This window comes from Tachyglossus aculeatus, chromosome 9, assembly GCF_015852505.1.
Source record: "Tachyglossus aculeatus isolate mTacAcu1 chromosome 9, mTacAcu1.pri, whole genome shotgun sequence".
Lineage (NCBI taxonomy): Eukaryota > Metazoa > Chordata > Mammalia > Monotremata > Tachyglossidae > Tachyglossus > Tachyglossus aculeatus.
Window position 1 is genome coordinate 53638955 of NC_052074.1, and position 12940 is coordinate 53651894.

At 46.1% G+C, this 12940-nt stretch overlaps 1 protein-coding gene across 3 annotated transcripts in view; it reads right to left on the reverse strand.

Annotated features, from left to right (window-relative positions):
* LRP2 (LDL receptor related protein 2) overlaps nucleotides 1-653 on the reverse strand; it is a 176663-nt gene extending 176010 nt beyond the window's left edge. For 2 of the 3 annotated variants that reach the window (XM_038751849.1, XM_038751848.1), the window contains exon 1: nucleotides 457-653. In XM_038751849.1, coding sequence (XP_038607777.1) covers nucleotides 457-550 — 94 coding nt within the window. In that variant the 5' untranslated portion in view covers nucleotides 551-653. The remainder of the gene's footprint in view (nucleotides 1-456) is intronic. The other variant, XM_038751850.1, reaches the window with a different exon arrangement.
* Nucleotides 654-12940: the final 12287 nt, after the last annotated feature.

The following is a 12940-nucleotide window of genomic DNA, read 5'->3' on the forward strand; positions in this document are numbered from 1 at the left end:
CAAAGCACTGTTCTAAACGTTGGGGGGGATACAATGTGATCAAGTTGCCGCACGTGGGGCTCACAGTCTTAATCCCCATTTTTACAGATGAGGTAACTGAGGCTCAGAGAAGTTAAGTGACTTGCCCAAGCAGACTTGTGGAGGAGCCGGGATTCGAACCCATGGCCTCCGACTCCAAAGCCCGTGCTCTTTCCACTGAGCCAGGCTGTGCCTCAGTTACCTCATCTGTAAAAGGGGGATTAAGGTCGTGGGATAACGTGATTACCCTGTATCTACCCCAGCGCTTGGCACATAGTAAGCGCTTAAATACCATTATTATTATTCCCCAGGGTGGGCCAAGCAGTGTGCAGAGCCCCAGGGAAGCAGCTGAGCTGGAAAGACACCCCCCACCCAATTTCCTTGACTCCCTCCTGACTGTCCCCCCTCTCCTGAACGCCTGGGTCCCCGACGGCTTACCTTGGCCTCCAGCCTGGGCTAAGCATACAGTGAGCAGGAGTAAAATTTGGAGGGCAGGAGTGGCCCCCTTGTCCATCCCCTGTCGAGGTCCCATCGGGATCAGAGGTGCTCCAGCTCGGCCCCCCTTCCCGGAGGCAGAGGCTGCACCGGGATGGGGGTGGGAAGGAGAGAGGGATAGATGGAGGGATGGAGGGAGGGAGGGAGGGATGGATGGAGAGAGGGAGCACGGGCTACTGCAGCAGCAGCAGCGCAGGGAAAAGGGGGCTGTGGGCCCCTTTTTCTCCTAGCCCGCTAAATAGGGCAGAAAGGAGTGCTCTGCAATTGAGGCATCCCGTTTTCTCCAAACTCCCTCACTCCAGACATTGCATAAAGCTCTTTATAACCGGCCGCCCCGGAACAAGCACGCGGGAACTGGGCCCGCCCGCCCCTCCCTCTGCGGGAGGAGGAGGAGTGGGGGGAAGGAGGAGGAAGAGGACGAAGGAGGAGAAGAAAGAAGAAGAGGAGGAGGAGAGATAATACTACTAACAATAATGTTGGTATTTGTTAAGCGCTTACTATGTGCAAAGCACTGTTCTAAGCGCTGGGGTAGATACAAGGTCATCAGGTTGGCCCACGAGGGGCTCCCAGTCTTCATCCCCATTTTACAGATGAGGGAACGGAGGCCCAGGGAAGTGAAGCGACTTGCCCAGAGTCACCCAGCTGACAAGTGGCGGAGCCGGGATTTGAACCCAAGGCCTCTGACTCCAAAGCCCGGGGCTCTTTCCAACGGGCCACGCTGATGCTCTCGGACCCCAAAACCCCTAACTTTTCACCCCGGGCGGGTGACCAGATGAAGGGAAGCGGCCAACGAAGTGTTGGAAAGGGAATAAATGTCATTATTATTATTATTATTATTATTATTATTATTGTTACTAAGGGCTTAGGACTCCCCCTCCCCATCCCCCCCGCCTTACCTCCTTCCCCTCCCCACAGCACCTGTATATATGTATATGTGTTTGTACATATTTATTACTCTATTTATTTATTTATTTCACTTGTATATATTTATTCTATTTATTTCATTCGGTGTATATGTTTTGTTTTGTTGTCTGTCTCCCCCTTCTAGACTGTGAGCCCACTGTTGGGTAGGGACTGTCTCTATATGTTGCCAACTTGTACTTCCCAATCGCTTAGTACAGTGCTCTGCACACAGTAAGCGCTCAATAAATACAATTGATTGATGTGTTTGTACATATTTATTACTCTGTTTCACTTATATATATTTATTCTATTTATTTCATTCGGTGTATATGTTTTGTTTTGTTGTCTGTCTCCCCCTTCCAGACTGTGAGCCCGCTGTTGGGTAGGGACCGTCTCTAGATGTTGCCAACTTGTACTTTCCAAGCGCTTAGTACAGTGCTCTGCACACAGTAAGCGCTCAATAAATACGATTGATTGATGTGTTTGTACATATTTATTACTCTATTTATTTCACTTGTATATATTTATTCTATTTATTTCATTTGGTTTATATGTTTTTTTTGTTGTCTGTCTCCCCCTTCTAGACCGTGAGCCTGCTGTTGGGTAGGGACTGTCTCTATATGTTGCCAACTTGTACTTCCCAAGAGGTTAGTACAGTGCTCTGCACACAGTAAGCGCTCAATAAATACGATTGATTGATGTGTTTGTACATATTTATTACTCTTATTTATTTATTTCACTTGTATATATTTATTCTATTTATTTCATTTGGTTTATATGTTCTGTTTTGGTCTGTCTCCCCCTTCTAGACCGTGAGCCCGCTGTTGGGTAGGGACCGTCTCTAGATGTTGCCAACTTGTACTTCCCAAGCACTTAGTACAGTGCTCTGCACACAGTAAGCGCTCAATAAATACGATTGAATGAATGAATGAATGAATGAATGAAAAGGAGGCGCCCAAAGGCCTGCTCGGCACAGAGACTTTATAGACTGTGAGCCCACTGTTGGGTAGGGACTGTCTCTATATGTTGCCAACTTGTACTTCCCAAGCGCTTAGTACAGTGCCCAGCACACAGTAAGCGCTCAATAAATACGATTGATTGATTGATTGATTAAGCGCTTAATAAATGCCATTATCATTATTATTATTGTCCTCTTTTCTGAACTCCCCTGGCCCTAGCCAAGGATCCAAACAGGCGAGGGGCGGCGAAAATCAATCAATCAATCAATCGTATTTATTGAGCGCTTACTGTGTGCAGAGCACTGTACTAAGCATTTGGGAAGTACAAGTTGGCAACATATAGAGACGGTCCCTACCCAACAGTGGGCTCACAGTCTAAAAGAAACCGAGCGACAGGCGTGTGCAGAAAAGAGCTTTCACGCGGATCCTGGTGGTTATGTATAGGTATATATAAATAATAATAATGGTATTTGTTAAGCGCTTACTTTGTGCCAGACACTGTACTAATCACTGGGATGGATACAAGCAAAGAGGTCTCTCTACCATATGGGGCTCACAGCCTCAATCCCCATTTTACAGATGAGGTAATTGAGGCACAGAGAAGTTAGAGAAGCAGTGTGGCTCAGTAGGAAAGAGCCCGGGCTTTGGAGTCGGAGGTCGTGGGTTCAAATTCCCGCTCTGCCAATTGTCAGCTGTGTGACTTTGGGCAAGTCACTTAACTTCTCTGGGCCTCAGTTACCTCATCTGTAAAATGGGGATTAAGACTGTGAGCCCCACCAGGGACAACCTGATCACCTTGTAATCTCCCCAGTGCTTAGAACAGTGCTTTGCACATAGTAAGCGCTTAATAAATGCCATTATTATTATTTTTATTAAGTGACTTGCCTAAGGTCACATGGCAGACAAGTAGCAGAGGCGGAATTAGAACCCATGACCTCTTGCATATGTATACATATATGTAGAAAGATTATAGATTGTATATATACAATGTACATGTGTATGTATATTGGGAGTCAGAGGTCATGGGTTCTAATCCCGGCTCCGCCACTTGTCTGCTGTGTGACCTTGGACAAACCACTTAACTTCTCTGTGTCTCAGTTACCCCATCTGTTAAATGGGGATTAAGACTGAGCCCTACATGGGGCAACCTAATTACCTTGTATCTACCCCAGCGCTTAGAACAGTGCTTGGCACATAGTAAGCTCTTAACAAATACAATCATTATTATTATTATAATTATATAACCCCCAGACGTCTCACCTGCCGTAATCTTTCCATCTTGGTGTAGTGTATTTGTGAGCTATAAAAACTGGTCCCCGAGCCCACTACGTGGGGAACCTCAGCAACACACTTACCTCCTTCCCTTCCCCACAGCACCTGTATATATGTATATATGTTTGTACATATTTATTACTCTATTTATTTATTTATTTTACTTGTACATATCTATTCTATTTATTTTATTTTGTTAGTATGTTTGGTTTTGTTCTCTGTCTCCCCCTTTTAGACTGTGAGCCCACTGTTGAGTAGGGACTGTGTCTATATGTTGCCAACTTGTACTTCCAAGCGCTTAGTATAGTGCTCTGCACGCAGTAAGTGCTCAGTAAATACGATTGATTGATTGATTGATTGATTGACAGTGTCCGGATTATTTGTGGCGCCCCAGCACAATGCATCGTGACACCGTCATCCTTCTGCTTCGGGGGTGCTAAAATTATTTTCACAAATTCAACCTAGAACAGGGATCCTCAATCCCAAATTCCCTCTCCCACCCTCCTCCGGCCCACTACCATGAGCTCAGGCGCGTGTGCACACACACACACAATAATAATAATAATGATAATGATGGTATTTGTTAAGCGCTTACTATGTGCAAAGCACTGTTCTATGCGCTGGGGAGGATACAAGGTGATCAGGTTGTCCCACGGGGGGCTCACAGTCTTAATCCCCATTTTACAGGTGAGGTAACTGAGGCACAGAGAAGTTAAATTAGAGAAGCAGCATGGCTCAGTGGAAAGAGCCCGGGCTTTGGAGTCAGAGGTCATGGGTTCAAATCCCGGCTCCGCCGCTTGTCAGCTGGGTGACTTTGGGCAAATCACTTCACTTCTCTGGGCCTCAGTTACCTCATCTGTAAAATGGGGATTAAGACTGTGAGCCCCCCGTGGGACAACCTGATCACCTTGTAACCTCCCCAGTGCTTAGACAGTGCTTTGCACATAGTAAGTGCTTAATAAATGCTATTATTATTTTTTTATTATTATTAAGTGACTTGCCCTAAATCACACAGCTGACAATTGGCGGAGCTCCAACAACAACACATGCTACACACAAACACCCAATTGGGTATTGGGGCTCCGGCATCCCCGGTTATCCCCAAGCCCTATCCACCTTGTGACCTTGGGTAAGTCACTTCACTTCTCTGGGTCTCAGTTCCCTCATCTGTAAAATGGGGATTAAGACTGTGAGCCCCCCGTGGGACAACCTGATCACCCTGTAACCTCCCCAGCGCTTAGAACAGTGCTTTGCACATAGTAAGCGCTTAACAAATACCATCATTATTATTATTATTAAAGGGGGTCAACCCAAGGGTTAATAATAATAATGATGACATTTGTTAAGCGTTTACTACGTGCGAAGCACTGTTCTAAGCGCTGGGGGGGTAGAAGGTGAGCAGGTTGTCCCACGTGGGGCTCACAGTTTTAATTCCCATTTTACAGATGAGGTAACTGAGGCTCAGAGAAGTTAATTGACTTGCCCAAGGTCACACAGCAGACAAGTGGCGGAACCGGGATTAGAACCCATGACCTCTTACTCCCAAGCCCATGCCTTTTCCACTGAGCCACGGGTTCTCAGCTTTCCCGCCCAACCAGCCCAGGGGCCTCGGAGGAGTGCTGTCGAAGCATTTCATTCAGATTCAATAGAGAAATAAATTAAAAGCAAAATAAAAAGAGCCGGGTCGCAGGAACTTGGCGCCGGCTGCTCCTTCCTCCTGGACAGCGCTGTGACAGTGCTCTGACAGTGCCCTCCCCCGATGCAGGGGCTGGAGACCGTAAAGTCTGTAGAAATAATAGTAATGATGGTATTTGTTAAGCACTTACTAAATGCCAAGCACTGTTCTAAGCACTGGGGTAGATACAAGGTCATTCTTCTAGACTGTGAGCCCACTGTTGGGCAGGGACTGTCTCTATATGTTGCCAACTTGTACTTCCCAAGCGCTTACTACAGTGCTCTGCACACAGTAAGCACTCAATAAATACGATTGAATGAATGAATGAATGAATGAGCCCCCTCCTTCCTCTCCCCCTCCTCCCCATCCCCCAGCCTTAGCTCCTTCCCCTCCCCACAGCACCTGTATATATGTATATATGTTGGTACGTATTTATTACTCTAATTATTTATTTATTTTATTTGTACATGTTTATTCTATTTATTTTATTTTGTTAATATGTTTTGTTTTGTTGTCTGTCTCCCCCTTCTAGACTGTGAGCCCACTGTTGGGTAGGGACCGTCCCTATATGTTGCCAACTTGTACTTCCCAAGCGCTTAGTACAGTGCCCTGCAAACAGTAAGCACTCAATAAATACGATTGAATGAATGAACTTGCACATCCCAAGAGCTTAGTACAGTGCTCTGCACAGTAAGCGCTCAATACGATTGAATGAATGAACGAATCATGTTGTCCCACGTGGGGCTCACAGTCTCAATCCCCATTTTACAGATGAGGTAACTGAGGCCCAGAGAAGGTAACTGACTTGCCCAAAGACACACAGCAGACAAGTGTGACCTTGGGCAAGTCACTTAACTTCTCTGAGCCTCGGTTCCTTCATCTGGAAAATGAGGATTAAGACTGTGAGCCCCACGCGGGACAACTTGATCACCTTGTATCCCCCCCCAGCGCTTAGAACAGTGCTTTGCACATAGTAAGTGCTTAACAAATGCCATCATTATTATTATTATTAAGTGGCGAAGGTGGGATTAGAACCCACAACCTCTGACTCCCAAGCCCGGGCTCTTATTTATTTATTTTACTTGTACATATCTATTCTATTTATTTTATTAGTATGTTTGGTTTTGTTCTCTGTCTCCCCCTTTTAGACTGTGAGCCCACTGTTGGGTAGGGACTGTCTCTAGATGTTGCCAATTTGTACTTCCCAAGCGCTTAGTACAGTGCTCTGCACGTAGTAAGCGCTCAATAAATACGATTGATGATGATGATGATAAGCCATACTGCTTTTTCCAACCAAGGCTCATTTGCCTTGCGGGAATCTCGCCCAGCCTTTAGACACTGTACTAAGCGCCGGTGCCCGCTAAATGCCATCGAGGGTCTGGGGGTTTTCGCTGCCCCGCAGGCCCTATTTGTTGCTCTGTTTCCCTCTAAACGTCACGGTAACAAACTCAGAAGTAGAAGGAATCTCGGGATGTCTGGAAGTTTCAAAGTTTCGCTCTTAAGAGTTCCAGGAGGAGGAAGAAAGAATGAGAAAAGGGAGGGAAGAGGGGAAAGGATGCGGGGACAGGGAGCGTGAGCGAGACACGTAAGGAGAATCCGATTAAGGGAGATAAAAAAGACTCAGTGAGTCTGAAGGCGAAACGGGGGGAGGAGGAAAGGGAGGGAAAAGAGATGCTTGGGCAGGCCTCGGAGTTGTGATTTATGCAGGTTCTGGGCCTCTGGTGTGGTGGTACGACACAGCACCGGGGTCAGGCCGCAAGAAACACGAGGGGCCTTGCAGAATAATCAATGAGCATCCCCCAGCACCTCGGAATTACAAAGACGGGATAAGATCTCTATTCCATCACAAGATCCAAAGCTGCCGGGAGGGGGGAGGGCACAAGAAAACCTGCTCCCTGCAAGTGTGTGTGTGTGGTTCGCTCATTCAATCGTATTCATTCATTCAATCGTATTTCTTGAGCGCTTCCTGTGTGCAGAGCACTGTACTAAGCGCTTGGGAAGTGCAAGTTGGCAACGTATAGAGACGGTCCCTACCCAACATATTGGGGAGGGGGAGAGAGTTCCAGGTTTAGGGGAGGGCGTGGGAAAGACGGATGAGTTTAGGGCACGGTGTGCTAGAGGAGCGGAGTGTTAGGGTCGGGTTGTGGCCAGAGATTAAATGAAGTGGGGTGGGAAGGGCCGAGCTGGCTGAGAGATTTCAAGCCAATTGTAAGGAGTTTCTCCTTGACGCAGAGGTGAGTGGGCAGCCACTGGAGGTGCGTGAGGAGTGGGGAGACATGAACTGAATGTTTTTATTGATAAATGACGGATGCACTATAGTGATGTATGAAGTGGGGTGAAGTGAGGCGGGGGAAAGTGTTGTTGTCTACAGTGATCTTAAAGACGGTGAGCGGGGAGAGGGCCTAAGAAGAAGAGCATCTCAAGTCATACAATGGGCCTGGGAGCATTACTTTATTACCAGGCGAGCGCTTCTTTCCACTGTCCCCTTTCATGCAACTGGAGGAAGACAACTCCAATGGTGCTACAGGGTTCCATACTTTCCTCCCGTTCAGGTCAGCTCAAGAAGCGATGAGAGACAGAAAGCTCGTATGTTACGTATTAACTATTCTATTTATTTTATTGTGTTAATATGTTTTGCTTTGTTGTCTGTCCTCCCCTTCTAGACCGTGAGCCCGCTGTTGGGTAGGGACCGGCTCTATATGTTGCCAACTTGTACTTCCCAAGCTCTTAGTCCAGTGCTCTGCACACAGTGAGCGCACAATAAATACGATTGAATGAATGTGTGTGTGTGCGTGGTTCACTCATTGAATCGTATATTTCATATTTACTATTCTATTTTATTTTGTTAATATGTTTTGTTGTCTGTCCTCCCCTTCTAGACTGTGAGCCCGCTGTTGGGTAGGGACCAGCTCTATATGTTGCCAACTTGTACTTCCCAAGCGCTTAGTCCAGTGCTCTGCACACAGTGAGCGCTCAATAAATACGATTGAATGAATGAATGAATGTGTGTGTGTGTGTGTGTGTGTGTGTGTGCACGCCTCTCCGTGTGTCCGTCTCCTTTCACTGGAGCACGGTGCTCGAAACATTCCTTTCTGCACGGAAGGGCTTTCCCTATTGTTGTTTCCTTTGTGTTGCCGTGTTGCCAACTTGCTGGAATTCTTGTCGTGGTTTCGCAGCAGGCCTTGGGGCTGACCAAACGGAACCAGCTGCGTTTGTGTATGGGGGCCGATGCTGCTTTTAATCCCAAAACAACGCCAGGGAAAGGAAAAAGGAAGGAAGGAAGGAAGGGACCCACGGAGAGTGGTGGGGGTTCCTAGAGGGGAGCAATTTTTTAAAATCCCCGCACACTTAAAAAAAAAAAAATCCAACTTGAGCTTAATTTCGTAAGAAAACTAGTACTGCTCCCTTTCCAGACATTAAGCCTTTTATGTACACGTATCCTTTGCTTATATATGCAAATTATATTACCAAATAGCATTTTCCAACCAATTTCCCCTGTCCCCACAGGCCGCTACAGTTTGCCGATTTAAATGTTTCGTGTTTCCATCCTTAAACTAAGCATGTTTTACATATGCTTCACTCTCCCAGTGCAGCCCCAAGCCAATACCAGAAAGCAACCACACTCTGACGCACGCCTAGACTTGGATGGCACCTTGTGCACCCCAGAGTTTGTACATCATCATCATCATCATCAATCGTATTTATTGAGCGCTTACTGTGTGCAAAGCACTGTACTAAGCGCTTGGGAAGTACAAGTTGGCAACACATAGAGACAGTCCCTACCCAACAGTGGGCTCACAGTCTAAAAGGGGGAGACAGAGAACAAAACCAAGCATACTAACAAAATAAAATAAATAGATACGTACAAGTAAAATAACAGTACAGTTGTACAGTTGAGCGTCAGGGATGGCAGGGGACTGTAGCCAGTGGCCGGGAGGTGGCTTCCCTGTTAGGCTTTCCCGATTGATGAGGTGTCCCCAGGAGTGATTTTTTGCCAGCCTGCCATCTGGCCCGGGACAAGCCATTGCGGCACCAAAGCCCAAGGTTTGGACGGGTGCGGAAAGAGCCGTGGAGAAGGACGAGAAGATGCTGCCTCCTCCGGGAAGCACCCGGATTTCTGAAATGTCTTTCTTCTCCCCCACCCTAATGGGAACCCAAACAGATCTGCCAAACCCGAACTTGGGGCCTGTGGGCCAGCCTGACTCTTCCTTGTCCCCGTGGGGAGTGCGTGGTCCAGCCAGAGCTCGGAAAAGATGACCACTTGTCAGCAGTGTGACTTTGGGCAAGTCAATAATAATAATGACGGCATTTATTAAGCGCTTACTATGTGCAAAGCACTGTTCTAAGCGCTGGGGAGGTTACAAGGTGATCAGGTTGTCCCACAGGGGGCTCACGGTCTTCATCCCCATTTTGCAAATGAAGTAACTGAGGCACAGAGAAGTGAACTGATTTGCCCAAAGTCACACATCTGACAATTGGAGGAGCCGGGATTTGAACCCATAGCCTCTGACTCCAAAGCCCGGGCTCTTTCCACTGAGCCACGCTGCTTATCCATGCCGCACTTAACTTCTCTGTGCCTCAGTTCCCTCATCTGTAAAATGGGGATGAAGACTGTGAGCCCCACGGGGGACAACCTGATCACCTTGTATCCTCCCCAGTGCTTAGAACAGTGCTTTGCATATAGTAAGCGCTTAACAAATACCAAACTATTATTAAAAATACCATCATTGTTATTAGTAGTAGTATTAGGGCAAAAAGCCCCCCGCCCCCAATCTTGGTGCCAACCCTTTCCCCCGCCTCTATGCTCAGTCGTACTCTCCCAAGCGTTTAGTACAGTGCTCTGCACACAGTAAGGTCTCAAAAATACAACTGAATGAATGAATGGAGAACAGAGGAGGGGAAGGAGGAGCGGGGCTGCTCCCCAAAAAAGCAGGATTAGAACGCATGTCCTCTGACTCCCAAGCGCCCGCTCATTCCATTAGGCCAGTACATCATAATACCGCCTCCTTCCTACCGTCCATGAGGCTCATCTGATTTAATCAGTGGTATTTCTTGAGTGCCTATTCTGTGTAACAACACTGTACTAAGCGCTTTGGAGAGTATAATACAATAGAGTTGGCAGACACAAACCTTGCCCTCCAGGAGTTTATAGTCTGGTGGAGGGGCTTACGATTAAGTTTAGGAACCATTTTTCCCAGTTCTCCTGATTGTCACTGAATTCAAATTACTATGGCATTTATTCAGTACTTTATGTGCTCAGCAGGAATAGATGCAAAAATGATGAGAACAGCCAGTCCCAATCCCAAGTGGGAGTCATTTTACTGATTAAAAAACTGATAACCAGAGAGGTTAAGTGACTTGCCCAAAGTCACACAGTAGGCTATTGGTGGAGCAAGTACTCAAAACCACATCTTCTGATTTACAGCCCCATGCCCTTTCCACCAGACTACTCTGCCTCCCCTTTCCCACAGTGGCAGTGCAATGGCAGAGGCTTTGTTTTAAACTTTATTTCTGCTCAAATGTGAATTTAAAGGGTTACAAGTTTATACTTAGGTTTGTGCGCCATTGGTGCCAAAGTTTTCTGAATTCTCCCTGAACTTAAAGGCATTTTGCATTTGGAGGAATAAAAACCCAAAAACTTGAGAGCCAGGATCTACCAGCCCTTTTGAAAGGGGGACTGGGACCTGTATCAGTATCCCTATCAATGCCCCAGCAACGGGAAAATATCGCCTCGAGAAGGTGTTGATTTATTGCATGGACACAGTCCTTGGGATAAACACCAGGTCTCAAGGGAATCAAAGTAAACACAGAGGAAACCGGGAAAAACAGTTTGGCCTTAATCTTTTCTCTCAATCCAGACTCTCAAACTGCCACTATCACCCATGGTAATCAAGTGGTTTATAGGTGCATAAGGAGCCTCTCTTCCAAGACTTGCTTCACAAGTTTCCTTCTGAGCAGTGGCATCATTTGGAAATATTTTTGGTGATTCCTCTTTCCTGGAACCCAAAGTCTACCTGGGGCAGATACTAACATTCAGTGAGTACATTAGTAGGAACAGAAGAAAGAAGCAGATTTCAACCTTGGGCATGACCAAGGAACTTTCCAAAATGGTGATGGGGAATGTCTCCTCTCATCTGTGAACAAATGAGCTGTACCATTCTGGTTTAGTCTGAACAAAACTGAAAGAAACCATCCCACAATCCTCAAACACATTAAAGGGAAATGTAATCTGCCAGAGACCAAGGCTTAATTCCCTTGATCTGATCTCTCCTGCTGCACCTTGGATAGAGGTAAGAACTCCTTTCAAGTATTCCTAGTTTGAATTCCACAGGGCTGAGGGTCCATGGCAGGGAGGCTCTAGCTCCTACAAAAGCCCAAGTTTGTGGATTATTGCAAGGTGTTAGGTCAATCTTTGAAACTGGCAGTTTGACCCTAAACTATGGGAATCTTGATGGGGTGGGAAAGAGAGTTTAGGGTTTCTTTTCTCTGTCATTTTTTTATGAATCTCTATTAGTTTTATATGTGTATATGTGTATCACTCTAGGTGGCATACCAATAGGGCAATGAATATTGTCACGGAGATAATAATAATAATAATGATAGCATTTATTAAGCGCTTACTATATGCAAAGCACTGTTCTAAGGAGATACATTTGGTGACACACATACATAAATGCATAGAAACAGGCAGAAATAAATAGACACATGCAGAATCAGATACACACAGATGCATACCCAGACAGAAACACAAACATAGAGAAACAGACTCTAGGAAATACATGTACACAGCCAGACTAGATGTCTAAAGAAAGTGTAGGGCTGGATACATGGTGTGTGCACGTGTGCCAGGGAAGGTGGGTAGAATCATCAGTTTCAATCGCATGCCGTCTTTGAGAACATACAACAGTGTAAAACCCCTGATCTAGAACAACTTAAAAATTAATGGGAGAGGCAGACATAAATTAACAGGCCATAGTTAAGAATGAGAAAATGAATGTAAGCAATAGATAAATAATCAGTAAGCACATTCTGAGACTGACGATGAAGGATAAATCAGAAAATACTGCCTGTAGGAAGTGACTTTTTGAAGAGGGATTTATGGGAGGGGAGGGGTATGATTGGCCAAAGCTGAGTGGAGAAGGCAGTCCAGGAGGAGAAAAAGGCCTAAGCAGTGAGTCAGAGGAGAAAATCCACAATACTATTAAAACTGTGAATTTAAATACATTCTTAAAAAAAAAATACCTGTAATAAATTAAGGTTGTAGTTAACCCTACATCTGGCCTTAATATTTATATCTCCTAGATGAGCTCTTTCACTTTCATTTGCCCTGGTCTCCTTATTAACAAAAACAGCAAAATTAACAAAAATGAATCAAGCACCTGGAGCTATGGCATAGTCCTATTCAGGGCCAGATAAAGGCAGGGGCTCCCAGAGCTGAAGCCTAGAGACCCTAGACTATGGGTGAGCATGTGCGTGTGTGAGGGAGACGGACGCCTCTCCACATGACTCCCAGCCACTGCTGCCGCTCCTGCCCGCAACCAGAAACCACCCTCGAGAGTAGCCAGGTGACAGAAGCTTTCCCTCCACCTGTCACTTGTCCTCCGGTGGAGGGAATTCC